We start from the raw sequence: 27,823 nt of genomic DNA, 5'->3' as shown, positions 1-27,823 counted from the left end.
CGGGTCATTCCTGACCCATGGGGTGACGTCACATCCCGACGTTTCCTAGGCAGACTTTGTTTGCGGGGTGGTTTGCCAGTGCCTTCCTGTCAGCCCTTGGCCCACAGAACCAGAAATCACCACAAAGTCATATAGAGTCCAAACAGATGGTTTTTACTGATCAAATAGGCATACAGTGCAAACGAATAAAATGACAGCTCTGAGAGGCTCACTAACTGGGAGATATTATAAGGCAGGCAAGGCGGGAGATTACACGCATGAATACAGTTTCCCAGGAGCTGAGTTCCCAGGCCTCGGTATGCGACCTTGGGGGGCAGACAATACAGCACAGAGACAGAGGCAATAACGAAACCGAGATAGCAGCCTGACATTCTGCTCCCCTCAAGGCCCCCTCCCAGTTCGCAAGGGGGCTGGCCTGTTCGGGTAAGCAATGTGAAAGGCGTCGACGAGGTCGGGGGCGGAGACATCCCGTGCGCGCACCCATTCGTCATAGGCAGGGGGGAAATGTTTCCAACGAACTAGATATTGCAGATTGCCATGGTGAATACGGGAGTCAAGGATCTTGGAGACTTCGAAGTGTTCTTCCCCCCCCACCATGATGGGTTGCGCAGGCGGTGGGTCCGGATGCCATCGTGGAGAAGCAACATGGGGTTTGAGGAGGCTTATGTGGAAAACAGGATGCACACGCCTCAAGGATTTGGGGAGAGCCAGTTCCACTGTGACAGGGTTTATGACCCGAGTAATGGGGAAAGGGCCAATGAATTTGGCGCTGAGCTTATGGCACGGTTGGGTGGAACGGAGATTTTTGGTGGAAAGGTAAACCAAAGCACCCACTTGCAGATCACCCCCGGGGGAGCGATGTTTGTCAGCTTGCGCTTTGTATTTACGCTTGGCCCGGTCGAGGTTGCTAACGAGCCAGGGCCAAGTGGTACGGAGGGCGTGTGCCCAGGAGGCAATGTCGGGGTTCCCTTCCCCCTCTACATCATCTGTAGGAGCGATGGGACTGAAATCTTGTCCATACACAGCAAAAAACGGGCTAAAACCTGTGGATTGATGCATGGCATTATTGTAGGCATATTCTGCTAAAGGTAACAGTTCCACCCAGTTATCCTGGTGGTAGTTAACATAACAACGCAAATAACATTCAAGTACAGCATTGACACGTTCAGTTTGACCATCAGTTTGAGGATGGTATGCACTAGACAATCCCTGTTCCACCCCCACCAACTTGAGGAAAGCTTTCCAAAACTTAGAAACGAAACCACTTCCGCGGTCACAAATTATTTTACGCGGAAACGAATGTAAACGAAAGATATGCGTCACGAAGAGGCGGGCCAGTTTCTGAGCAGAGGGGATCCCTGCGCATGGAATCAAATGTATTTGCTTAGAAAACAAATCAGTAACAACCCACAACACAGTTTTACCCCCACTGAGAGGGAGATCAGTCATGAAGTCCATAGCAATCACTTCCCAAGGTCTGCTGGGCGTTTCAAGAGGTTGTAGCAGTCCCGGGGGTTTGCCCTGCGATCGTTTCGCAGCGGCACAAACGGGACAGCTGCGGATGAAGGAGTCAATGTCGGAACGCATTCCCCCCCACCAGAACTGTCTGCGCAATAAGTGAAGGGTCTTCAGAAACCCAAAGTGCCCAGCTGTTTTGGCTCCATGAGCTAAATGTAAAACGTCTTTCCGGAGAGCTTTGGGTACATACAATTTTGAGTCTTTGTACCAGGACCCCCCTTGTTCCAAAACACCAGGAGGTAGGGTATGAGCGGAACGTTCTAAAAGGCACTGGTCCCGAAGGACAGTTAAAAAGGATTCGGAGATGGGGATTTTGGAGGGAGCCCCCCCGTCGGTCATGGAGATCTGGGAAACAGTTATAGGGTTAGTGCTTACGTGCGGCGGCGCGCAGACTGCTGGCGGCTGAGCGGTCGGAGGGGTAGGAGGGGCGGGAACTCCGGTCTGTTGCGGTGGCGGCTGGGCAGCCGGTTGGGCTGGCGGAGCTTGCGAGTTAGGGAAGGTGTGCTGATGCTGGGATCGGGTTTGCACAGCCAGCATAGGTAGGGCCCCACGTTGCATAGGGGTGAACAGAGAGTTGGTGGGTCTTTCGAGTTTTACCGGATATTGTGGTAAACGGGAGAGGGCATCCGCGAGAACGTTCTGCTTCCCAGGGACGTGCTTCAGGGTGAAACGGAACTGAGCAAAGAACTCCGCCCACCGTTGTTGTTTCGCCGATAGCTTATGGGACCCCGTGAGGGCAGCTAGATTTTTGTGATCGGTCCAAACTTCAAAGGGTACTTTAGACCCTTCCAAGAATTGCCGCCATAAAGTCAGTGCATGATGAACTGCAGAAGCCTCTTTCTCCCAGATGGGCCAGTTTAATTGAGCGTGCGCAAATTTTTTTGAAAAGTAAGCGCAAGGGTGAAGAAGACCGTCCGGTCCTTGCTGGAGGAGAGCCCCTCCCATGGCTACATCGGAAGCATCGACTTGCACAATGAACATTCGATTTGGGTCTGGGTGCCGTAGCACCGGCTCCGAAGTGAAGAGGCGTTTGAGGGCCAGAAAGGCGGCTTGGCATCGCTCAGTCCATAGGATTTTTGCGGAGGGCAAGGCAGCCGAGCTTACTTTTCCCTTAGTTTTCAGCAGGTCCGTAATGGGTAGAGCCACTTGGGCGAAGTTAGGGATGAATCCCCGATAGAAGTTTGCAAATCCCAGAAATTGCTGTACTTGCTTACGGTTGGTGGGGGGAGTCCAATCGAGAACGGCTTGGACTTTGGCGGGGTCCATGCGAAGACCTTGGTGGGAGATGATGTATCCCAAAAACGTGAGTTTGCTTTGGTGAAATTCACACTTAGCTAGTTTAGCGAACAGTTGATGGTTACGCAGGCGTTGTAGAACTTCTCTGACCAGAGTCACATGCTCGTCCATAGTTTTCGAATAAATGAGAATGTCATCTAAGTAGACCACCACCCCACGATATAGAAGGTCATGTAGGATTTCATTGATGAGTTGCATGAAGACCCCCGGGGCCCCTTTTAATCCGAATGGCATTACAAGGAATTCATACATTCCGAAACAGCTAGAGAAGGCAGTGAGGTGTTCATCTCCTTCGCGGATACGGACTCGGTAGTAGGCTTCCACCAAGTCTAATTTAGAGAACACACGGCCTTCCTGTAATTGTCCCAAAATATCCGATATTAATGGGATAGGATAGGCGTTGGTCTGGGTAACCGCATTGAGCTTTCTGAAGTCAATGCATAGGCGAAGGTCGCCTTCTTTTTTCCGGACGAAAAACGCGGGGGCCGAGTTTGGGGCATTCGAAGGGCGAATGAACCCTCTGGCGAGGTTTTTGTCCAAAAAGTCCCGGAGGACAGTGCGCTCGGAAGCGCTCATAGGGTAAATCTTACTTTTGGTTAATGTGCAGTCCTTCACTACTTCAATCGCACAGTCTGAGGCCCGGTGGGGGGGTAAGGCATCACATTCCCTAAGGTCGAAGACGTCTTCAAAGTCCCGGTATACAGCGGGTAGAGCTGGTGGTACTGGGGCAGTAGAGGTTAATGCTGGAACGGGCGGAAATGGCAGAGCAAAGTTTTGCCGATGCTGGTCGCAGGTGGGACTAGTGAAAGAGATAGTGTTTGTTTCCCAATCAATACTGGGACTATGTCCTTTAATCCAGTTAATTCCCAAGACCACTTCAAATCGGATAGGGGCTATAGTGAAGTCTATTTGTTCCCAGTGGGAACCAATTCCCATTGCCACCCCTATGGTGCGGTGATCAACTGGACCCCCCTGGAATTGGCTCCCGTCCATTTGAGCAAACTGGACGGGGGCGGGTAAAGCCTCTGAGTCGGCTCTGAGTGCAGCAAACGTGGCTTCACTTATGAGAGTGCGACAGCAACCGGAGTCAATTAGTGCTTTGACGGGGATTTGTGGACCTCCGTTAAGTTGTTGTAAAACTGCATCCACGTAGACGGTGGAGTCCACTTCTTTGATTTTGGTAGGAGCATTTGGTTTGATAGGAAGATCCTGAGAGGTCTGTGGAGATGCTCCATTCACCACAGACCGGAGCCGTTTTTTGACAAGTCGAGGGGAGATTCCAGGTTTAAGGCTGGAGAAATCCAAGGGTTTTCCTCATCCGAAGAGGGAAAGCTGTCCCCCAATGGGGCACTTGTAATCCGAGACCCGGCGGGGTCGTTGGAAGCAGGCAGGGAGGCTGGGTCCCCGGCATGGAGTGCAGAGGGTGTGGACCTTCCCGGAGCTGCGCTGCGGGTGGCCGCGGTGCCTCTGCGTGGTGGGCGACCTCGGGCGCGGGTTGTCGTGCTGGGACGAAATAATTCCTGGCGGCGTGGGCAAACGGCTGCAAAGTGGCCCATTTCTCCGCATGTAAGACAGGCACCCCTCTGAAATCGGGCTTCACGTTCCTGGAGCGGACGTGGGGGATTTCGCGGGACGAGCAGTGGTGCCTTGGGTTGAGGCTTTTGGGTGCCCTTCTCCTTGTGTTTTTGACGTACGAGAGAAATAAAGCGGCGGCGGCTTTCCACTTCCTCGGCTAATAGGATCCAGCCTTCGAGGGTATCGGGATCGCCCCGCATGTAAGACCAGTTCAGAATGTCAGGATGCAAGGCTTCCCTGAAATGATGGATTAGGGTGGTCTCGGGCCAGCCTACAATTTTACTTGCCAGTCGCTGAAATTCATCGGCAAATTCCCGAACTGTAGCAGAGCCTTGTTTTAATTGTAAGAGTTCCGTTTTGGCTCTTTCCCCCAGGAAGGGGTCCTCAAACCTCCTTCTCAGGGCAGTCATGAAGTTGTTGAGGGAACGAATCGCACGAGAGCGGGTGTCAAACTGGAGGACCATCCAGTCAGCCGCTTTGCCTGTCAGGAGGGAAGCTACGTACCGCACCCGGCTATCTTCCGTGGGGAAAAGTTGACCTTGTTCTCGCATATAACTGTCCACTTGATGCAAGAAACAAGGCAAAGTCTCAAGAGATCCGTCATACGTAGTCCTCAATTTGAGTTGCTTCCAAGGGCCGGGCGCGGGTTGACCCGGTTGCACGGGTGGTCCGGGCGGAGGAGCAACAGGGACTCCAGGAGGCAAGGGTGGAGCGGGCACATTAGCAGGTGGTTGCACGGGTGGTCCGGGCGGAGGAGCAACAGGAGCTCCAGGAGGTAAGGGTGGAGCAGGCACATTAGCGGGTGGTTGTACGGGTACCCCCTGACCCGGTATCGGAACGGGCTGTCTCTGAGCTATCAGGGTGTGTTGTAATTGCCTGTTCTCTTGAAGCATAAGTTCCATTACTCCCTGGAGTTGATCAACACGGTCGGAGAGCTCCCGATTCTGGGCTCGTAAAAGATGAACCTCCTCACTTGGGCCACCAGTAAGATGAGGCTTACTGGTTCGGAAGCTCGTGGCCCATTGAGAGCTATCCCCATATAAATCTTCGTCTTCAGACTCATCTGAGTCTCGACGTCGGCCAGCCAAACGGCGTGCGCGTTGGGTCGCACGCGACGGGACAAACGCCGGGGAAAAAGTTAGACCTGATAGTCCCAGTACATAGTCCTTGGGGCGCGTGTCCACGTTCGCCTGATTCCTAATCCTTGCTGCAGCCGCCCTGGCTGCTTCCGCCGCCTCTCTCTCTCTTGCGACCCTAGCCGCTTCGGCGGCTTGCTGATCCGCAAGAACTTTGGCGTTCTCAAGTCTTAGGGCAGCCTCTGCCGTAATGCGCGGCAAAAGTTCTGTCTCGAGGAGCAAGAGTATGGGGTCAGGTTCCCCGCCCAGCAGAGGTTGTACTCGAACCGCCAGTGCGGATGCCTCGGCTCCAAACGTCGGGGTCAAAACTTGAGCCAAGGTGGCTACCGGGGTGTCCTTTGTACATTCCACAAGGAGAAGAGCGGTGCTAATAGCGACTCGCTTGGCCTCAGCCTGGCAGCTGGCCGCATCCGGGATCAGGGAAAAACCCTCCGGCGGGGCTCCCGCCATGGTAGAAAGAGTTTGTCGAGAAATAAGATTATCCAAAAGTCCAGTTAATATTTGTAAATCCTCAGTCGCCAATCGGGCATCGTCCAGTAATTGATCCAAGTCCTGAAGATCTAAACGAGCATCAGTATCCTCCGATGTTAACATCCAGAGACGTCCTGTAAGAGATTGCCACTGCGCCTGTACCAGTTCCCTCAAGCGGCAAACCTCTCGGGTCGTCCGGAAAAGTTCAGCGATTAAGTCTTGTAACAGAGTAGGATCCTCTGAGAAGGGCTCCAGGGTAGTAGATCACCTGGAGAGCTGCACAGCTCCCATCCAAGTGGCAGGCGAACCCCCCTGGGCTCCAGCCTGGCTAGAAGAACGGTGAAGATGAGGGTGAGCTGTCATAATGTCAGCCCTTGGCCCACAGAACCAGAAATCACCACAAAGTCATATAGAGTCCAAACAGATGGTTTTTACTGATCAAATAGGCATACAGTGCAAACGAATAAAATGACAGCTCTGAGAGGCTCACTAACTGGGAGATATTATAAGGCAGGCAAGGCGGGAGATTACACGCATGAATACAGTTTCCCAGGAGCTGAGTTCCCAGGCCTCGGTATGCGACCTTGGGGGGCAGACAATACAGCACAGAGACAGAGGCAATAACGAAACCGAGATAGCAGCCTGACACTTCCCCAGTCATCTTCCCCTTACCCCCAGCAAGCTGGGTACTCATTCTACCAACCTCGGAAGGATGGAAGGCTGAGTCAACCTTGAGCCGGCTACCTGAAACCTTCTTCCGCTGGGATCGAACTCAGGTCGTGATAAGTTTGGACTGCAGTACTGCAGCTTACCACTCTGCGCCACGGGGCTCATACAGGTAAGAATATATCAGGGGGGGAAAAGACTTAACACTCATTCCTCATCTTCTCCCTATCTACCAACCTCCCAATTCACCACTCACACTCAAGTAGAGAAACAGAACTCATTCAAATTTTTGTTAAAATACTTTTTAAGTATTTAAAAGTATTTTAAGTATTTTAAGTATTTTAAAGTATTTTAAAGTATTTTTAAGTATTTTTTTAAATACTTTTTAAAATCTAACAACTGCAATACCCACAGTGACAAACTGTACAGTAAGAACTTGTATATAGAGTCCATCCATATATTTCTAATGTCATGGTCGCAAGAAGACCCAAGAGAAAGAGAAAGGCTGCTTTTCCAGAACTCTCTCTTTATTCCGCATGAGAGAAGATGGGAGCATTCCCCCTGCCACGACCGTAAGCCAGATTCTCCTTTCAGTCGGGCACAGGGACACGGAGACAGGATGATCAGTACAAATTCCATTTTCTGCCCCCCTAGCAACAAGTTCAGGACAATGAAGAAGGGCGCTGCTTTCCACCATGGGGTCTCAAGTTGGTGGTAGCTTGGCCAGCTGGTGCCACAGCTGGTACAGGCTTTGCTCCCTCACAGCCTCACTGCCAGGTGCCAGGCTCTGATTGTTTTGCCCCAAGAAATGAATACCGACAATTCACTCCCATGGGAAAACACCGTGGCTGGGAAACCAAACTGAACAGGAACCGAATTCAGGGGCGTTTATTTTGTGAAGCAGAACGTGAGCGTCAAATCACTTGCCCTTGAACTGAACCCCAATTCTTCTGCTGTTTAGGGATTTGGTTCTAGTTCAAGGGAGACAAGACTTTTTAGTCCTTGGTTCACACACACCAAAACGTTGCAACCGGTTTGGGGGCTAGGCTCCAGGCTTCCTTTGACTAAATGGAATGACTAAATACTGCGCATCACAGTCAACACATAAAATCAATAAAAATATGTACAAGTCTTTTTCCCTCCCCTTACAAGGCGGTCTTAAATAAGTCAGGGAGCAGCCAATTGTTTACACAGCACTAGTCTCACCTGGCTTCAGCAGTCTTACCAGTCGTTTCCAAGGTTTCAACACATAATATACCAAGGACACAAGCTTTTATTTTTACCTTGCAAGAATCCCCACTCTCTCTTTTTTCTTTTCTTTCTTTTTTTTATTCTTTTATTCTTTTCTTTTTTGGATTTATCAAAAAAATGCAATAAAAAATTTATATATATATATATAAAAAAAGAATCCCCACTCTCAAAAGAATTCTTCAAGTATGCATAGAGTTACGTTTTGTTAACATGAAACAGAAGCTCATCAGGATACAAAAGAAAATACAATTGGAAAAGATGTTCCAGAATGATCTGAACGTTACAAAAATTGTGACAACGGTAAATTAAACTGTGTTAGGTTTCCATGCAGAGTGCTTGGTAGTAATCAGTTCCAGATTAGAACAACAGGTTGCCCCCCCCCTCCCCACAGGAAGGCATTTTATTTTGCTATTAAGATAACAGCAAAAAATGGTACACACTACATTCAGACCTGGACTCCTTCATCCGCAGCTGTCCAGTACGCGCCACCGCAAAACGCCCTACCGGCAAGCCGACCGGTCTACTAAAATCTTTAGAGGTGCCTCAGGGACCATGGGAAGTCATTGCCATGGATTTCATGACTGATTTGCCGTTGAGTCGGGGGAAAACAGTTTTGTGGCTGGTTACTGATCTTTTTTCCAAACAGGTACATCTAATCCCTTGCGCTGGCATGCCCTCTGCTCAAAGACTGGCTCATTTGTTTGTGACACATGTTTTCAAATATCATTCCTTCCCGCGCAAGATAATTTCCGATCGCGGATTGGTGTTCGTGGCCAAATTTTGGAAAGCATTCCTCAAATTGGTTGGAGTGGAGCAAGGGCTATCAAGTGCGTTCCACCCCCAAACGGATGGACAAACCGAGAGAGTTAATGCTGTCCTAGAATGTTATTTCCGTTGTTATGTGAATTACCACCAGGATGATTGGGTTGACCTGTTACCTTTTGCAGAGTATGCGTATAATAATTCTGTTCATCAATCTACTGGTTTCAGCCTCTTTCACATTGTCCATGGCAAGGAGTTTGGACCTGTCGGTCAGACAGTAGATGTGTCAGGGGAGGAGGGGGTGCTGAGATATCAGACTGGATTCAGACCATACAGTCTACATGGCCTTGGTTGACTAAAAACTTAGAACGGGCCAAAAGAAAATACAAAACCCAGGCGGACAAGCATCGGACTCCTGGTTGGACCTTCAGGGTGGGTGATCTGGTGTATCTTTCTACCAAGAATCTGCGATCCCTGCAACCCTCTAGAAAATTAAGTGAGAAGTACATTGGGCCTTTTCGTATTGCTCGGATCATTAACGAAGTAACAGTGGAATTGCAACTTCCTAAAGCGTTAAAGAGAATCCATCCAGTGTTTCATGTTAGTTTACTAAAACAGTATGTGCCGGCGCCTCAGTGGCATCCAACAGTTCCCCTAGAGGTCCCTGAAATGGTGGGGGGGGGGGGAGGAACACTGTGAGGTGTCCAAAATTCTTGATTCCCGTATACAAGAGGAGGGCTAGAGTACCTGGTCTGTTGGAAGCATTTTAGCCCCTCCCACGACGAATGGGTTAAGCATCGTCATGTCTCTGCCCCTAGCCTACTGCGTCAGCTCCATGCCTCGCACCCGGATAAGCCCGCACCGTCGGACGAGAGGGGGGGCTATAGGGGGGGCAGAATGTGAGCTCCAGGCCTGAGAGTGCAGCTGGCCTCCAAGGTTGTGTAACTCAGAAGGTTGTTATGTCTGCTCGCTCTCTGTTTGCGTGATAACTGTAATCTACCATGAGAACCAGGCTTGGCCTGGGATCCAACTGTGCCTTTGGTTTTCTGTATATGTTCCAACCTGCTCTTTCCCCCCCATTAGAGTCTTCGTACCTTTCCCTGTAAGTTTCTGCTACTCACCTCCTGCTTCCTGAATAAACCAGCTTCTTAGACTACTTTGTCTGGACGTTTGGTGATTGGGGCATTTTGCAGGTGGCATTTTGCAGGTGGCGAGATACGCCTGCAAAATCATGACACAGCCCTGTGGAACTCTATGGGGAATTCCACAGGGTTCTTGAAATAAAGTGTTTTTATTTTTATTTTTTTGGCTTGCTGCACTGGTAGCAAGCGGCTCTGGAGCCGCCGCGGAACCACCCCCACCCCCCACCCAGGAAGGGCTCTTAATCATGGTTTAAATCAAATCCACCCTGGCCCCAGGACAGAACTATATTCATCTAGCAAGGCATGCACATTGCCCAGGAGTAAGAACCTACATTTGCTTTATAATGAACACTGAAGCCTCACATCAGTACAATCTCATTTTACCAGCAAGCAATCAATTTTTCACAATAACTAATTAGTGAGGAATCTGCAATGAAAAAATAATAAAATCTTTAAAAGTACTATTAATTTACCTGCTTTCAATGAATATATAGTCCAACAATATCTTTACTTTTTGGTAATCATTATGATCTTCACAAATCATGGGTCAAAAATTCAACTCACCTGCCATTTTTATTGACATACGTTGCTAAATAACCAAGATCTCCCCAGTTATGAATAGTCTCTGTCATTTCCTGCTCTTGGAAGATGGACTGTAGACCTTTAAAAATGGCATTACAATCAACTAGAAAGTGAAAGAAGACAGAGACCAATAGTCAACAAATACAGACATCAAATATAATAATCCTTCTGATAGTTTTAAAGCTTTCATGAATATAGACTCATGAACCGTGCAAATCTATCTTTGATCAGACTAGCTTTTTCAACTCCCAAATATTATAGGCAAAAATTCTCCAATACCAAACTTTCTTAACAGCCTGTCTATAGTTAAAACCACTGGATTGTTCTTTAAGCAATTTCTAAATAGGTGCAAAGCTTACTTAGCCTTTGGTAAGATTTAATCAGCACAATAATATGGGGAGGGGGGCTAATTGCACTGCTGCCAGGGATGGCACAGCCGTCACGCAGCTGAGCCACCTCCTGAGTGACTTGCAGCATCGCGGCCAACAAAAGGAAAATGAAAGCTTCCCCCAACGCCCATGGAACTGCTGTATGTAGTTCCACCATTTTTGCCAGCGTAAGTTAAAGCTGGCAAAAGTGGGCATTCCCAGGGCGAAAGGGCTCACGGAGCTGACTGTCAAACCCGCCCCTTTGGTGCCGCAACAGCAATGATGGCGCCAGGGTCACACTGCCTCCCAAATATCCCCCCCCCTTAGGACTGCACTGAGTGTCTATTACAACAAAACCAGAGTGAAAACCATAGCATGTCTAATTAAAGTGACCATGTCAGTGTTCCTTGTTCTTTTAAAATTAAAACATTCAAACACAAACCCAGATACAAGAGGTGCAACTTGGAGGTGAAATGAAAGCCATAAATGTAACCATATTGTTGTGTGATTTATGATTACTGAAAAAAGTAAAAATTCATTTGGCTTTCGGACTTGATGGTCTGATGTTCATCTGGGTGTGAGTTAATATTTACCATTAATTTTGTACTTGTTGTTCATGAACTCTTCTGTTTTCAATGTAAACACAATTATAGCTGGGGGGGGGCAATTATTCTATATGGTACTTTCCAGTACACCTGCTGATGTTATCCCTGTTCCCATCTCCAAGACTTGATTTATTACTCTACATTCTTATCATACTATGGATTAATCACTGAATCCAACTCCAATCTAATGCCTATAGACAAATGGTGCTTATATCATTTCTGCTAGACAGGACCCAGATTATATTATCTTGTACAAATAAAATTATATAAGCCAGTCTTCCAGCTAGCAGAGTCACATGATATGCTAATATACCAATCTGTGATACAAAAAGTTGAATACCATCCTCAAGGTGGCAATCCTATACACACCTCCTTGAATTGAACTCAGTGCTATACAAGCAGAATAACTTTGTGAAATATTACAACCTAAGAATACATAAGAAATAAAAGTGCTCTGAACAGAGGCAAGGTACTTTCATAATAGGAAAAAATACTGTTATGCATTATGTGGTAGCAAAAAATGTTTTCTGCTACGTACTCTTAAGGAATACGACCATAGGCAATCCCTGCTCCCTGGTCCGTGTACCAGTTTGGGCACATGACTGCATACCTCCACATACATTATAATTCACATATACAACATACACACAATATCTGAAGTGTCATGCAAAGCCCTATTTGACACAATATGTATGCAAAATAAACTGATTATTTCTTTGAAAGTTTTCTTCAAAATGGATGTGTACTCCTCATCTGTGGAATCATGTCTACTAAAACATCAGGACTTCGTAGCAAGCATTCAAAATGCTAACATTAGAACCATTTTCTAAACATATTCATGAGTAAGAAATAGCAACAGGAAACACCTTTGTTTTCTATCCATTTAGCTATTTATAGATTAAACCAACAGGAAGCTCATTTATCAGACTTTCCAGCATCTGAAGGTTGAATTTTATTCATCTGCAAGTCAGATGCAGTCACCCAAAGTTTGGTTGGTTTGCCAGCCTCAATAAACAAGATGATTTTGCAAAAGGCTGCAATAAAAACTGCTTCCATAGCCATATAGCTTTGCCATATATTGATTTTCATTAAACTGATTTAGCTCCTCTTTAGCGGAATGTCCGAATGCAGGCTGATTAATTACTATGGTTTGTTGGTAGGTGCTGTATGCAGATTCTGAACCATGGTCTATACCTGAAATGCGAGTTGAAAGCTGCAATCCTAAAGACAGTTACTAAGCACTAAGTCCCATTGAGCTTAATAGGACTTACTTCTGAGTACTTATACTTAGGATTGCAGCACACAATTTCAGACTTACTAATCATCAGAGTGCCTTGCACTACATTTGAACCAAAGTTCAGTTTCTTATCTGCAATGGAAGTAGCCTAATAACACTGATACCCTCATGAATGAATTACTTCACAAGGGTAAACATCTCCATATCTAAGAGGGAAAGCTAAGGTTCTTAATAGTGCAACAAGATCTTTGGACATTTCAGGTGTGTCCTGAACTGATTACAGAATGTGAAAAATTAGGATACCAAGTAATATGCATTAATAGTTATTTTTTATGTTTTAACTTTTTTTAAAAAATTTAAAAATACCATACAAGACACCAATTCACAATACAATCAATACATACTGCACGCTACAAACATTACAAACAAACATACATTAACAAGACTAAACAATAAACTACTGCTCTAACATGTAACTAACAATTGTCTGGGTATGTCTATATCATTTTTATACCTTCTATCTTTCTCAAGATTGCAGCCTACACTAGCAAACGAAGGGACTTGAGGAAAAAGGAACTCAACCGTTATTCTATCTGTTCAAACCGTTTTCATGTCTGTTATATTACTATGTATAATGTTATAGTTATTTTTGATTGTTCTAAAACCACATGTTCCTGGAATACAGTGATGAGCCAGATTTTATTTTCATACCCTGTTGACACATCAGCAATGCACTATTTATCGAAAACAAAGCTTACTGCAGACAGCACCAGAAAGCATTTTAGCTATGTTGACCTCAACCTGCTGATGAAGTAAAACAAAGCTTAAGTTAACCTATGTCAAAAGGGCAAATATAAAAATGCCAAGAGTTCAAAAATGGTCCTCACTCTGAGCAAACTTTTTCCCATCAACTTACTCATCTTACTACAAGTAATCTTGTATGAGAAGGCTACACTTAGGGGACCCACAAGGACTTGGCGGAGGCATCTCATTTCCCCTTATATCCCCTCCTCCTCTATTTCTTCTTTCCATTCCCTGGTAGGGCCCTCCCATCGCCTCTCCTTTTTTCCTGCTTCCTTTCCTCCCCACCCATCAGCAAAGCTACCTGTCGCACCCTCCATCTTTAGCTTTCCCTCCTTCCCTCCCCCTGGAAGTCTTTCCCTGGGAAAAGTCTAGCTGAGCTATGGTGGCTACTGCCACCAGGCCCAGCTGCACAGTGGCTGCCACTGCTAGGCTGAGCCCAGTTGGGTAGGTAGTAAATTTCCAGTGATTGCCTCTGGGTCCGTCCCCAGCGAGTCCTTCTCCGTCAGGAACATGGGAGAGGAGGGAGACGGCTTTTCCTGGACGACTTTTTGCCTTCAAGTCTACCCCTGCTTCCCCCCACACTTTGCTTTATAGAAGCCAGTGCTTGGAAGGCTCAGTTATAATGATGTGGTTCCCTAGCAATCTCACAATGGCCACTGAGAGCTCAATGGGCATTCTTTTCTTCAAGCTAAAGGAGATGTTTCAATTATTTTGGGGAGTTTTAATGCCCCGATGTACTTTTTTTTCAGATTTCAGATTTTTTCCTGCAAACCTGGGATGACTTCCTTCAGGTTTTCACAGAACTCCCTCCTATCTCTTTTTTGCAGATCTATCAATCACATGGTTTATGGTAACTTAGGAATTACCCATATGGTGTTGACCTGTCCCGAAATCAATCAAAGTCAGAGCAATCTCTTAAAGGAGGTTGATAACTTTCACAGTTACTCTTTATTTTACAATGCCAGTCCCAAACACCTGTCTGTGGTTTGGAGGTTTTATAGCTCATATGGTTAGTATGGTTTTATTGCGGTTGCTTTTATGTTTTATAAGCTGCCCTGAAGGGTTAGAAAGGTGTCACCATAAAAAAAAAATCAGACAGCCTAGGTATCTATATTCTACTTGAGAAAATAAATGTATTCTTCCAAAAGCATAGTAAACCTATTAAAACAGTAGGAAAGAGCAAGAGTCCAGTAGCACCTTAAAAACTAACAAAATTTCTGGCAGGATATGAGCTTTCTCGAGTCACGGCTCACTTTTTCAGATACAGCTATATGATCTAGCTGTAGCTGAAGAGGTGAGCTGTGACTCACAAAAGCTCAAATCATGGCAGAAATTTTGTTAGTCTTTAAGATGCTACTGGACTCTTGTTCTTTTCTACTGCTACAGACAGACAATCACGGCTACCCATCGTGATCTACAAAAACAATTATGCTATATAACTGCAGACAGCCTTCAACTAAGTGACTCAACCAAAAGGTTGGTATCTGCTGACTCACTTAGTCAGCAGGTATCATATCTGTGCTTACTCAGGACAACACCTGCATGCATTGATTGTATAGTTAACATCTGTAGTGCTGTTATTTCTGCAGAGCCACTACGAATCTAGTCTGTCTTGTTTGTTATCAGGAGAATTCATTCGGTCAGCTTTAGCTACACACCACCTTTGCCCAAGGAATTACCGTATTTTGCCGTGTATAAGACAACGATTTTTTCTTTAAAATTATGCCCCAAAATTGGGGGTCATCTTATACATGGAAGCGGGCCGGTGGTGACCGCGGGCCAGGGCAACCAGCCTCTTTCCCAGCTCGCTCTCTTCTCCGCCCGTCAGCTGTCGGGTGGGGAAGAGAGCGAGCGGCCAAAGAGTCCTGTCGTCAGCTGACAGGCGGGGAAGGGAGCGAGCGGGGAAAGAGGATGGTCGCCCTGGCCGGTGTTCAAACCGCCCAGCAGCTGGCCACTGGCCGGCTAGACTCTTTCGCCTCCATGTATAAGACGACCCCTATTTGGGGGGGGGGTAAAAAAAATAGGGGGCGTCTTATACACGGAAAAATAGGGTACATAGCCTTATGCAAGAATATTGCTGTATTCTAAACATACACTACAGGGTGCTAAGAAACAAGAATAATTTGCTTACACGCCAACAATATTCTTAGCATGCACAAATTTGGGAAAACACACACACACACATCTGTGTTTCAGATTAACAGCTGCATTGTAACAATGAGATTCACCTACTATTTCACTCTTGGTCTGCCCCTTCCCACCACAACCGCTTTCCCACTCACACCAGCCTCAGTGTTCCCGTTCCATCTTATGATATATCCTTGTTTTAAAAAACAACACACAGCACAGGGAAAGGGTGGGAGGGAAAGTTTTCCCGTCACCAATAAATGTTGATTATGCAGTTAAAAGGAGGCCGAATCTGCAGCAATGTCCATTCTGCTCCAGATTGAGCAGCAGCCCAAGACTGAGCTCGGCGCAAGAGCCCCTGAGCAGAACCAAAGGTCAGATGGTCATAAACCCTCATTGCTCTACTGACTGGCTTTGCTGACAGTTGAATCCATTATCATTGTATTGGAATCTGTTTTTCTACATTCAGCCAATCTTAACAATTTACTTGGACAAGATCAACAACTAATGAATCCACAAGAATAAAAGCTTCTTGCAGAAAATTAACAAAAAAATTACTCAGAAAAAGATGTAAACTTACTTTCTCTTTGTTCTAGGCACATGTTTTCCATTATATACACACTGGAACACTAACACAAGCAGACAGCACTGAGGACATCAGTTTAATGGGTACAGAGAGACAGGCAGTGACGCCCAGTTTCTTTCAACTAAATTATGAACTCTGTACTTTTTTTGATTTTTTTTTTGTAAAGGTAAAGGTAAAGGTCCCCTGTGCAAGCACCGGGTCATTCCTGACCCATGGGGTGACGTCACATCCCGACGTTTCCAAGGCAGACTTTGTTTGCGGGGTGGTTTGCCAGTGCCTTCCCCAGTCATCTTCCCTTTACCCCCAGTAGTCATATTTGTAGATAAAGTACAGCAACACTGCACAAAGACATCTTGTAGCACAGAACTGAATAAAAATGGAACATAAGAAAAGCCATGCTGGATCAGACCAAGGTCCAGCAGTCTGTTCACACAGTGGCCAACCAGGTGCCTCTAGGAAGCCCCCAAACAAGACGGCTGCAGCAGCACCATCCTGCCTGTGGCTCCACAGCACCTAAGATAATAGGCATGCTCCTCTGGTCCTGGAGACATTGCAATTACACATAGCAACACCTTCCCATCATGCTTGGATCCCACTCTGGTTGAGGGATTCCCTCTTCCCAAGACACAAGAAGGAGAAGAATAAGGCATCCCTTCATCGTGCCTGTAGAGCAGTGGTTCCCAACCTTTTTTTGACCAGGGACCACTAGGACTTTTTTGTTTAGTGCAGGGACCCCAAGGTTCAAAATAAAAATTCTGAGAATTTGAAAATAAAATTTAATCATAACTGTTAGTTAAACATTAAACTTAGAATAATATTTGAATATATTTTTATAATAGAAAACTTTTAATTGAAAATATTAATTTATGATGGGTTTATAACTTTGTTTTGCGGACCTTAATTTAGTTCTCGCGGACCCCTGGGAACCAGTGCTGTAGAGAGACCTCACTGTTCCATCTTGGAACACCTTTTCTCCCCTTCTCTAATTGGAATTTGTACTATTTTCTGTTACTGTAATAGTGCAAAAGGGGCCCCACCAAACACCAAAACAGGAAAAGGCACAAAAAGATCAGTGCAGTGGGCAAAACATGCATTTATTAAACTTGATGCTTTTCCCACGTGCTTCATCAGGGAAACTGTACTGTTCTGGCAACGCCCCCTAATAAAGTACAGGCGAAACACATAGGGCGAGTCATAAACATGTTTTGCCCACTGCACCAATCTTTTTGTGCCTTTTCTTCTTTTGGTTAATGTAAGCCATTTTAGGAACCTATTTTGGGACAAAAAGCAGTGTAAAAATACAATAGATAAATTGTATCAGCTAATACTATTGATATCATTTGAGTTGTTGCAGTTGCCGCTGACACGCAGCATGGTAGAACAGCCCTCCCCCATGACGTCCTAAATTTGTGCTTTTATAGGATGATATACGCAGTCTCTTTTGCTTGTCATTAATTAAGAAACCAATTTTAGTTGAGGTTGGGGATTGTGCTTATTATTAAGAAATCCAGGTTAAAATACGTTCTTTAGATTCAGAACAGGCCTCTCATTCTAGGTATATTTGTATGGTCTCTCACGCTAATGGAAACCTGTGCACCTGAAGAAAGAAAGAAAAGGACAACTGCATGAAAATCATTGAGTATTGAGATCCATCCACTTCATGTTCGAAAGCCATGGCCAGCTGTAGCTTCCAAGCACATGTGCACATTGCAAAATGGAAGTCCCATTTATACTGTGGTGCAGTTCACACTTCCCAATGATAAGTGGTATTTTCACATACATGTGCAAAAAAAAATTAAGTCTGGATTTTTTTAAAGGGGGAGGGGACAACGACCTGCACACCATTATAGAAGTAAGTGGCCTAGGCTTTACCATAACCCTATGGTAAATAACCCTATGGCATGGGGATGCGTGTTGGTAGCACATACCCCATGGAGCAGGTACGGTGTACAGGCCCTCCTTCCACACATATCTCAGTCATTATAATGCAGGCCATTTTGTGTGTGTGTGTGTGTAAAGTGTAGTCAAGTCGCAGCTGACCCCTTTTAGGGGTTTTCATGGCAAGAGACTCACAGAGGTGGTTTGCCAGTGCCTTCCTCTGCACAGCAACCCTGGCATTCCCTGGTGGTCTCCCGTCCAAATACTAACCAGGGCTGACCCTGCTTAGCTTCTGAGATCTGACGAGATCAGGCTAGCCTGGGCCATGCAGGTCAGGCCAGGCCATTTTACTAGAGAGTAAATAATTGACTAAACTTCCCAAATGCCATTAAAACTCTAGAGGAGGTAAGATGCAGTCCTCTGGAACTAATATGGTTGCTAAACTATTCCAACTAAATTGTACTGAAGATCTAAAATACAGGCTGCTATTATTAACATGGATAGTTCCCTGTATTGCGCATTAAGCTACTCACTGCCAAGTCAAGATACAGGATGAGACCACATTCCACAGCTCTTTTACCACCTGGGGGGGGGGGGAGAGGAGTGATCACATGCTCCTGTTTTCTTTAATGCCACCCAATTTTAACAAGAGACATTGCTAACCCAGTTCACAAATCAGGGCACTTCCTGCTAATTGTTTAAAATTATTGAAAAATGCACACCCTCTACCGATCATCCATTTAACCGCGGGGGGGGTTCTTCTCCCCCAGCCCCAATTTCCCATAGCAATCGACCATCTCCTCCCCCAGCCATCAGGGCGACTGGAGAAAATAAACTGAAAATAAACCTCCCCCCCCCCGGCTGCAAAAGGGAGGGGCCCAAAGCGAAGCCACCCGCCCAAGGGACAGATTAGGGTCACGCACGCGGCCTGCGAGCGTGCACGAGCAGCCCTCCCTGCAAAACCCAGCACGCATGCTTTTTGCAACACAAAAAAAACAAAACCCCAACGACGTTGCATCGGTTCTTGCAGGTTGTCCGGGCTGCGTGAAAGCCTCCCACCGCAACGTGGCCGTTGGAAAGTCCATTTTGCAAGCACGGGCGGCCCCTGCACAGCATTTCTTTTTTGCAAGCCCGGGCGACCCCCGCGCAGCATTTTCCCGGGGTGCAAAAGGGATACGGCGCAGACCATATTGGGGCGGGGGGGGGGGTCGGGGAAATGCATGGAAAAGCACGGTGGGGGGGCAATAATACGGTGGGGGGGGAAAGAAAATCTGGCTATTGGGAGGGGGGGCTCTGCCCACCTGGAGGGGAGGAGCCGCGCGCGCGAAGGGGGGGAGAAAGGATTGCAAACGGGGAGGGGGGGTGCAGGGTGCAGGAGTTGGCGGCGAAAGGGAATATGGGGGGGGGGTCTGCTCCCTGGGCCGGCTCAGCCCGCCGCCGGGAGGCCTTGCAAGCGAGCCGTGCAGGGGCGGCGCGCTCGCGGCATGCCCAGCCGCCCTCCTCGTGGCAAGGAGCCGAGCAGCGGCCGCTGCTCGGCTCCTTGCCACGAGGAGGGCGGCTGGGCATGCCGCGAGCGCGCCGCCCCGCCCGGGGCCGGGGAGAGGAGGGGGCCGGGGGGGGTTCCCTGCGCCCCCTTCCCCGCTCACCTGTGGCGCTGAGCAGGAGGTCGAGGGTGCCGTGCCGCGCTCCTGCCGCTGCTGCCGCCGCCGCCATCGCCCTAGCGAGCCGGAGCCCTGGGCCATGCCTGGTGGAGGGAGCGGAGGGAGCCGGGCGCGCGCCGGGCCGGGGCTGCTCTGGGACACGGAGACGCAGCGTGGCCAGGGGACAGCCCGGCAGGGAGCGAGCGAGCGAGGGAGGGAGCGAGGGAGCGAGGGAGGGGCGGCCGGGCAGGGCCGGGCAGGGAGCCAGGGAGTCCGCGGCGGCGCGGCCGGGGAGCGGGGCGGGAGGTGGCTGCCCGCCCGCCCGCCCGCCACAGGGGCGCTTTGCAGAGGGAGGGCAGCCGCCGCTGGGTTGCAGGGAGGCGGCGCCTCTGAGTTTTATTTATTTATTATTATTATTTATTACTATTTTTATTATTGTTATTTTATTATAGGCTGTGCTGACTGCCTGTGAGTTTTATTTTTTTATTATTATTACTATATTGTATTATTTTTTTTATTATAGGCTGTACTGGCTGCCTGTGAGTTTTATTTTTTTATTATTATTACTATTTTTATTATTTTTTTTATTATAGGCTGTACTGGCTGCCTGTGAGTTTTATTTTTTTATTATTATTACTATATTGTATTATTATTTTATTATAGGCTGTACTGACTGCCTGTAAGTTTTATTTTTTTTATTATTATTACTATTTTTATTATTATTTTTATTATAGGCTGTACTGGCTGCCTGTGAGTTTTATTATTTATTATTATTACTATTTTTATTATTATTATTTATTATAGGCTGTACTGGCTGCCTGTGAGTTTTATTTTTTTATTATTATTACTATATTGTATTATTGTTATTTTATTATAGGCTGTACTGACTGCCTGTGAGTTTTATTTTTTTATTATTATTACTATATTGTATTATTATTTTATTATAGGCTGTACTGGCTGCCTGTGAGTTTTATTTTTTATTATTATTACTATTTTTATTATTATTATTTATTATAGGCTGTACTGGCTGCCTGTGAGTTTTTTATTATTATTACTGTTTTTTATTATTATTATTTTATTATAGGCTGTACTGACTGCCTGTGAGTTTTATTTTTTATTAATATTACTATTTTTATTATTATTTTTTATTATAGGCTGTACTGGCTGCCTGTGAGTTTTATTTTTTATTATTATTCCTATTTTTATTATTATTATTTATTATAGGCTGTACTGGCTGCCTGTGAGTTTTATTTTTTTATTAATATTACTATTTTTATTATTATTTTTTATTATAGGCTGTACTGGCTGCCTGTGAGTTTTATTTTTTATTATTATTACTATTTTTATTATTATTTTATTATATGCTGTACTGACTGCCTGTGAGTTTTATTTTTTATTATTATTACTATTTATTATTATTTTTTATTATAGGCTGTACTGACTGCCTGTGAGTTTTTTATTATTATTACTGTTTTTTATTATTATTATTTTATTATAGGCTGTACTGACTGCCCCCCCCCCCCCCGCAGCAGAAGGCTGCAACCCTGCATTTCAGCCCAGGTTGCTTGCCAAGTTCAAACTTTTACTACACCAGTGGTTCTCAACCTTTGTGTTTTGTTTTGTTTTGCTCCGATCCCCCCCTTTCACCATTGTTCAGAATATAATTTCCCCCCCCCTTCCCAAAATAATCTAACTCAAAAGGTGCATTCCAAATAACATGTGTATTTGCTGAATAGGGGTCCCAATTCCAACCCCCCTGGAACCCTAAAATTTTTTTTTTTCCCCACCAGCCAGCCACAGAGGCGCTTTGCCGAGGGAGGGGAGCCGCCACTGGGTTGCAGGGAGGCGGCGCCCCTGAGTTTTATTGTTTTATTATTTTATTATTTATTATTTATTATTATTATAGGCTGTACTGACTGCCCCCCCCCCCCCCGCAGCAGAAGGCTGCAACCCTGCATTTCAGCCAGGGTTGCTTGCCAAGTTCAAACTTTTACTACACCAGTGGTTCTCAACCTTTTTTTTTTTTTGCTCCAATCCCCCCTTTCACCATCGTTCAGAATATAATTCCCCCCTTCCCAAAATAATCTTAACTCAAAAGGTGCATTCCAAATAATTTGCGTATTTGCTGAATAGGGGTCCCAATTCCCACCCCCTGGAACCCTGCATTTCTTCTTTTTCCGGGGGTGGGGGGAATTCCTCCCTTGTTGAGAACCCATGTACTAGACCCGTGTTGGCGAACCTATGGCACGGGTGCTACTTCTGGCACGCGTAGCCCTCTTTGCCGGCACACGTAGGTGAGCTCCAAAAGGCCTCCTGGGTTGTCTGTGCCCCTCCCTCTCCAGCTGAGCTCCCCCCCCCCCGTGCGTGCGTCAGCGGGTCAGCTTCCTGCCTCGCACGCACGCGGCTGGCTTCTTCCTCTTCCCCCCCTATTGCCCCGCAACAGCTGATAGGCGGCGGGGAGGCCAGCAGCAACGAGGCAGGGCCTCCTTCTCTAGGCTCCAGCAGCAGCTCCTCCTCACCGCCTTCCTCCTCCTCGTCCCCCTCAGGCGGCTCCCAGCAGTCCAGCTCCAGGCTGCCGCCGCCATCGTCCTCCTCCTCAGGCGCCTCTCCCCCTGCCGTTTTCGCCCGCCTCCTCCTCTGGGCGCTCGTGGAGGGCCAGGCGGCCCCTCAACAGCCACGCGTCCGCCGGAGAAAGGCCTGCCATCTCCCACCATCCTCCCCCTCTCCCCCGTTCGCGCTCGTCCCTGACTCCTGCGGTAAGCTTGTGGGGTAGCCGGAGCCACCTTCGAGTCCTCCGGCTTGGGCGTGGCTGCGTGGCCTCTGCCTTCTCCCTCCCCGCCCCCTAAGGTTGCCCGCAGGCTGGCGGGGTCACAAGTGTTGGCGCGCTCACCCTCGCTGCCCCCTCCTCCCCTGCCCCCGACAGCAGGTGCCCAATGCAGCCGCGCCGGGGCCCAACGTCTCCGCTGTCCCGCGCCGTCGCCTCCCCAGAGCTGCTGGTAAGGGGGGGGGGGAACTTCGGGTGTGCATCCTGGAGCAAGTCCTGGGTGGGGCTTGAGGCCCGACCCAGGACACTTCCTTCCTTCCTTACATCCTTTCTTCCCCAGTTCCTTCCTTCTCTTTCCTTTTCCAGTTCCTTTCTTTCTTTCTTCCCCAGTTCCTTCATTCTCTTTCCTCTCCCAGTTCCTTCCTTTCTCCATCCCTCCCCCTTCCCCTACTAGGGCTGCCAACCTCCAGGTGGTGGCTGGAGACCTTGCAACCCTAGCAATAATGTCCAGTATTCAGGTAAAATTGCTGTATTGGCACTTGGCGATAAATAAGTGGGTTTTGGATTGCAGTTTGGGCACTCGCTCTCTAAAAGGTTCGCCATCACTGTACTAGACCAACCAATCAGAGGTCACAAAGGAGACAGGCAAGTAAGTGGCCCAAACCAATTTTGGAAGATAATTCACAGTGGGTCGCCGTGTTAGTCTGTCTGCAGTAGTAGAAAAGAGCAAGAGTCCAGTAGCACCTTGAAGACGAACATAAATATTTTCTGGCAGGGTAGGAGCTTTCGTGAGCCACAGCTCCTACCCTGCCAGAAAATATTTTTGTTAGTCTTTAAGGTGCTACTGGACTCTTGCTCTTTTCTACAATTTTAGAAGGTTATTAAAATCTTCCAATATAATATTAACATGAAAATGGATGAATCACACCAGGCTCTTTGGCAGACTTCTTGTGGCGGGGAACATTAGTTCACAAGCCCTAATATAACCTGTTTATCTCCAAAGAATGTCTGCTCTCTCTCTTCCTGCCATAAGGCCCAGCCAGCCCTGTAACTGTTTGTTTTGGAGGTTGTCAAGTACCTGGCAGGCCAAAATTCAGGGTAGATGTACAGCACTGGTTGAATTGCAAGTTTTTGAAGACAATATATTGCCTCAAGTGATTAGTGTAATACAGTGAAAATACTGCACAATTGCTTAAAGGCATCTTTTAACATCAAAATTGGAGTCAACTAGGAGAAAGCTCTGGAACTCAATTTTGAAGCATACGTTGAAAACAGTGCTTTTGAACTTATGTGTTCAATAGATTGTGTAGAAGGCAGATTTTTTCAGCAATGCAACTTGACATATCACAGTATGGCAAGGGTGAAAAGCACCACCTGACCTGCCAACATTTTCCTTTCCTGTTGAACTATAGCCATGTTCATACATTACAGAGAATGCACATACATCCTGTGCGTATACGCATACATATGTTTGTAAGAAAACATACCAGTCACTTTACAAATAAAGTTAGGGACCAGGATAAATGTAGGGCTTAAACTGTATGTTCAACTGTACATATATTGAACACAACATGAGAACTATTATTTGTATAAGAAGGGGCCTGGGAGAAACTTGCAGGAGCAACTATCTCATTCCTTTGCTTTCCTTTTCCCCTACTTCTTTCAGTCTCATTCTTTCTTCCTCTTGCCACCCCTTTTCATACCCACTGTGTCCTCCGTGCCTGTCACTTTCTCTTTCTGCCCCCATCACCTTCCCAGCCGCCAACCTGCTCCCCCCCACACACACACACACAAAGCAGCAGTGGCTTTCTGGAATCACAATGGATCTTCCAACTACAGCAATCAGTCCCCTTTAGGGGAACTGATCTCCGTCATCTGGAGACCAGTTGTAATTCTGGGTGATCCCCTGGAGGAAATGGCTGCTTTGGAGTATACCCTTCTGAGGTCCCTCCCTTCCTCAAACCCTACCCTCCCCAGTCTCCATCCCCTCAATCTCCATTAATTTCCCAACCCGGGGTTGGCAACCCTATCTCTTTCCCACCCAACAGCCAACCTACCTTTATCTGCCCCTCTGTCTTAAGTTCTCCATCTCCACAGTGGGGACCAGAGCAGCTTACATTAGTCACCTTTCCTCCTTTTTATCCACACAATAACCCTGTTGAGTAGGTTAGGCTGAAAGTATGTGACTGGTCCATAATCACCCAGTGTGCTTCCACAGCAAAAAGGGGGTTTGAACCTGGGTCTCGCAGACCCTGCTCTGAAGCTCTAACTGCTACACCACACTGGTTTCCATAGGGTGTCTGCGGTTGAACAGTAGCAAGCAGCCAGGCCTAGCTGAGTCATGCAAGTCAGGTGTTTCAAGTCACCAAGAGGTTGCTGCCAGGAGTAGGGTTGCCAACCTCCACGTGAAACCTGGCGATCTCCCAGAATCCGAAGGCCTTTACCTTTGCCAGATGCCAGGCCCTACTGTCAGCTGTTTTAGAAGGGAAATATAAGAAGATGCCTAGATCAGAGAGGTTATGCCCGTGTGGAACAGGGGACATTGAAACCATCGAACATGCATTGATATGTTGCCCATTCTACCACAAAGTTAGATCAAAGCTTACTTCCCCCGTACTTGGTAAATTCCCTGATGAGTCAGTTGAGCTTTTGGCAAAGAAGCTCCTATTAGGAGAAGACCCTCAGCTTACGCTCCAAACTGCCATGTTCTGCACTGTTGCTATTATAATACAGAGCTTTATTAGAGAATGATTGTTAGAATATTTTACAATTTTAATATGATAATTGTAACCAGGGTTTGCTTTTATTGACCTTACATCTTTATATGTCTGTGATTCTGCAAAACTATTGTGTCTGGAAATTTTGACATGTTGGCACGTGATTGGTCAGTTGACCGTATTAATAAACTTGACTTGACTTGAACCCTACCCAGGCCTGGCCCCAGTGAGTGCACACTCAAAGGCCAAAGTAGGCCTGGAAAGGTCCCTGTCCCCTCCACCTGTCTTTTACTGGCAGAATCAAGATTGGAATCTCATTGCCTAGCAAAGTCACTGAGCAAAATCAGCTGCTTAAAACTATAGGCACTTCTTTTATCGTTTTTGGCTTTTTTTAAACACTCCAATTTATTTTTTTTAGATTTCAGATTTTTTTGCAAACCTGCGGCCCTTTTCAGGTTTGTAGAAAGATCTACCTTGCCCATTTACAGTTCCAGTCACTGGATTTAAGTATCCAAATATTTGCCGACTTCTCTGTTAGATATATAGATACACATATACTGGTCACAAAGTTAAGAGAACGTAAGAGCCCTTAAATTTTCTTAAGAAGGGATGGCAAATTTCTTGCATTCTTCCCTCCCTCTGCAAACCACTTAAACATCTGAAATTTTGATTTGGGGAGTAAGGTGACCTTCATGAACAATATAGCAGAGATTTGCAGTGGGAGAGGGAGAATACGGAAAAATCTCTGCCCATTCTTACTTATGGGCACTTAAGTTTTGGTACTGTGGTTGAATCCAGTCCTGTATGTCTATTTTCTGGAATATGTGAACAAGGATCATTAATGGCAAGGTGTCCTGTACCACATCTAGTCATGTGGCACAACTCATACTAAATTATGCTAACTCAGTGTCACACACCTGTGATTACAGGTAAGACTTTCCAGGGAAGACATGAACCATTGCATCCCTTTCCTATCAAAATTAAACCTTGCACATTAAACCTTCCCTTCAGGCTACAAGGTGACCTTAGGGTAGCAAGTATAAAGGCAGTGAGGTAAGACTGGTGAGCGAGGACACGGAGATCACAGAGGCAGTAGTTGTATGAAATCACAAAGATTTATTTATTTACAGGTTGTTTTTAGTGAACAGATCAGCAGCATAGGTCTCTAGAAATTCAAAGGAGAAACCTGGCAGAGGCATATCAATTTAAGCTAGTTATGGCTTCAGAGGGTGGGTTGAATTCTCTTTAATGCTTGCAAGCACAAATAGGCTTTCCCTGACTAGCCACTAGGATGGTTCCTTTCACACCCAGAGGGTTCAACCCACACCAGCCTTCCCTTTCCCCAAGAGTCAGACTAAATGGTACGAGGTCTGCTCATCACCAAAGACCGGCCTTGCAACCGGGTACTCTATCCTCTCAGAGAGATAGAGCTGAACCACTCTGCCACGCTGCCAGGCAGAGCCACCCTTCAAACTGTCCGCTCTTTTATTGAGCCAGACCTGAGCTATCTTTGCACCCTCCCCGGGGCAGATGCAAACTGTGACTACTGTGCATCCTTCCAACATTCAGTCCCGCCCTCTGAAAGGTGATCGGATGCTGAAGCAGCACTCCCATAGGATCAGGGATGAAACAGCTGAGTGGGCGTTTTTCCTAGGACAGCCACCTGTCCATCCCACTTAAACTTACAAGCATGCCTGTGGAGCCTTATAGAACTCAGTCTGTGGGGAGTGAAAGGGGGAAAGGGTTGAAAATTCACAACTTCTTCACACCGGTCTCTCACACTGCTGAACTACAAAGAAGCAGACTGCCATGGTGTGGTTGTATACTATGCAACGGCATGGGATGTTTCATTAAAGGCACACAGAAACATGCAGTTTCATCCAACAAGTTCTTCCTGTGGGCACATGGAAAGTGTTATGCATTGAGGGTTTCCTTATTCCCTTTAGCATCTGTCCCTATATATCCCTATCACAGTGATACATATAAAGAACCCGCACATGCATCAAACAACCTTCGAAGTTCTGACTGTGATGCTTTGGAATATGCCTAAACTAAGGTGTGTGAGTGTGCCCTGGGCCTATTTCACAAAGATATCAGTTTGGAGTAGGAATTTGCAAGCATCGGGTATGAAAACTCACCTATGCCTATTTTGCCTTTCTTGAATTAAAGCTTACCGTTGTACATACATGACAATAAAGCCACGTGGGTATCTACCACGTGTAATAGGATACAAATAGAAGCGGTGCCTGTGCAAGAAATAGGGGCTTGTTTCACTGAAGTCAGTGGCATAAAAGTTTCCAACAGTCAGCACTTTGGTGATCCTGCCGCTGTGGCAATAAACGAGCTTACTCCATTAACTTAAATGGTACAGATGCAGGTCACAAAGGAACTTAGTTTATGCACTTAGGGTTCTTAAAGCAACACTAATAAGGATTTTACAACCACACAAGTTTCTAAAATAAGACAACAACTCTGTAAGACATGTCATGAGGCTTTGTTTGTTCATGTTTAATGTAACACTTTTGATATACACATGAGCATCGAAACTCACGCATACTGAATATCCCTATGCATATCTCATTAACTTGCAAAGTAGTTCTAGCAGAGAATCATTGTACATGTACTCAGGTGAATTTACTAATCTAGCTTCTCTATGAAGGTCATAAAGAATTAACAGAATTCTGAAGCTGAATCAGGA

General features: G+C 46.5%; 1 protein-coding gene across 1 annotated transcript in view; it reads right to left on the bottom strand.

The window, feature by feature from the left end:
- SMS (spermine synthase) overlaps positions 1–19,717 on the bottom strand; it is a 48,905-nt gene extending 29,188 nt beyond the window's left edge. Inside the window, exons 1-2 of the mRNA XM_056861802.1 lie at positions 19,651–19,717; positions 10,382–10,502 (exon numbers count right to left, since the gene is read on the bottom strand). Of these exons, the coding sequence (XP_056717780.1) occupies positions 10,382–10,502; positions 19,651–19,717 (188 nt within the window). The remainder of the gene's footprint in view (positions 1–10,381; positions 10,503–19,650) is intronic.
- Between the last annotated feature and the right edge of the window lie 8,106 nt (positions 19,718–27,823).

This window comes from Euleptes europaea, chromosome 16 (assembly GCF_029931775.1).
Source record: "Euleptes europaea isolate rEulEur1 chromosome 16, rEulEur1.hap1, whole genome shotgun sequence".
In the NCBI taxonomy this organism is placed as follows: domain Eukaryota; kingdom Metazoa; phylum Chordata; class Lepidosauria; order Squamata; family Sphaerodactylidae; genus Euleptes; species Euleptes europaea.
The sequence above is the reverse complement of the archived record's forward strand: the minus strand, read 5'-3'. Positions and strand labels throughout refer to the sequence as shown.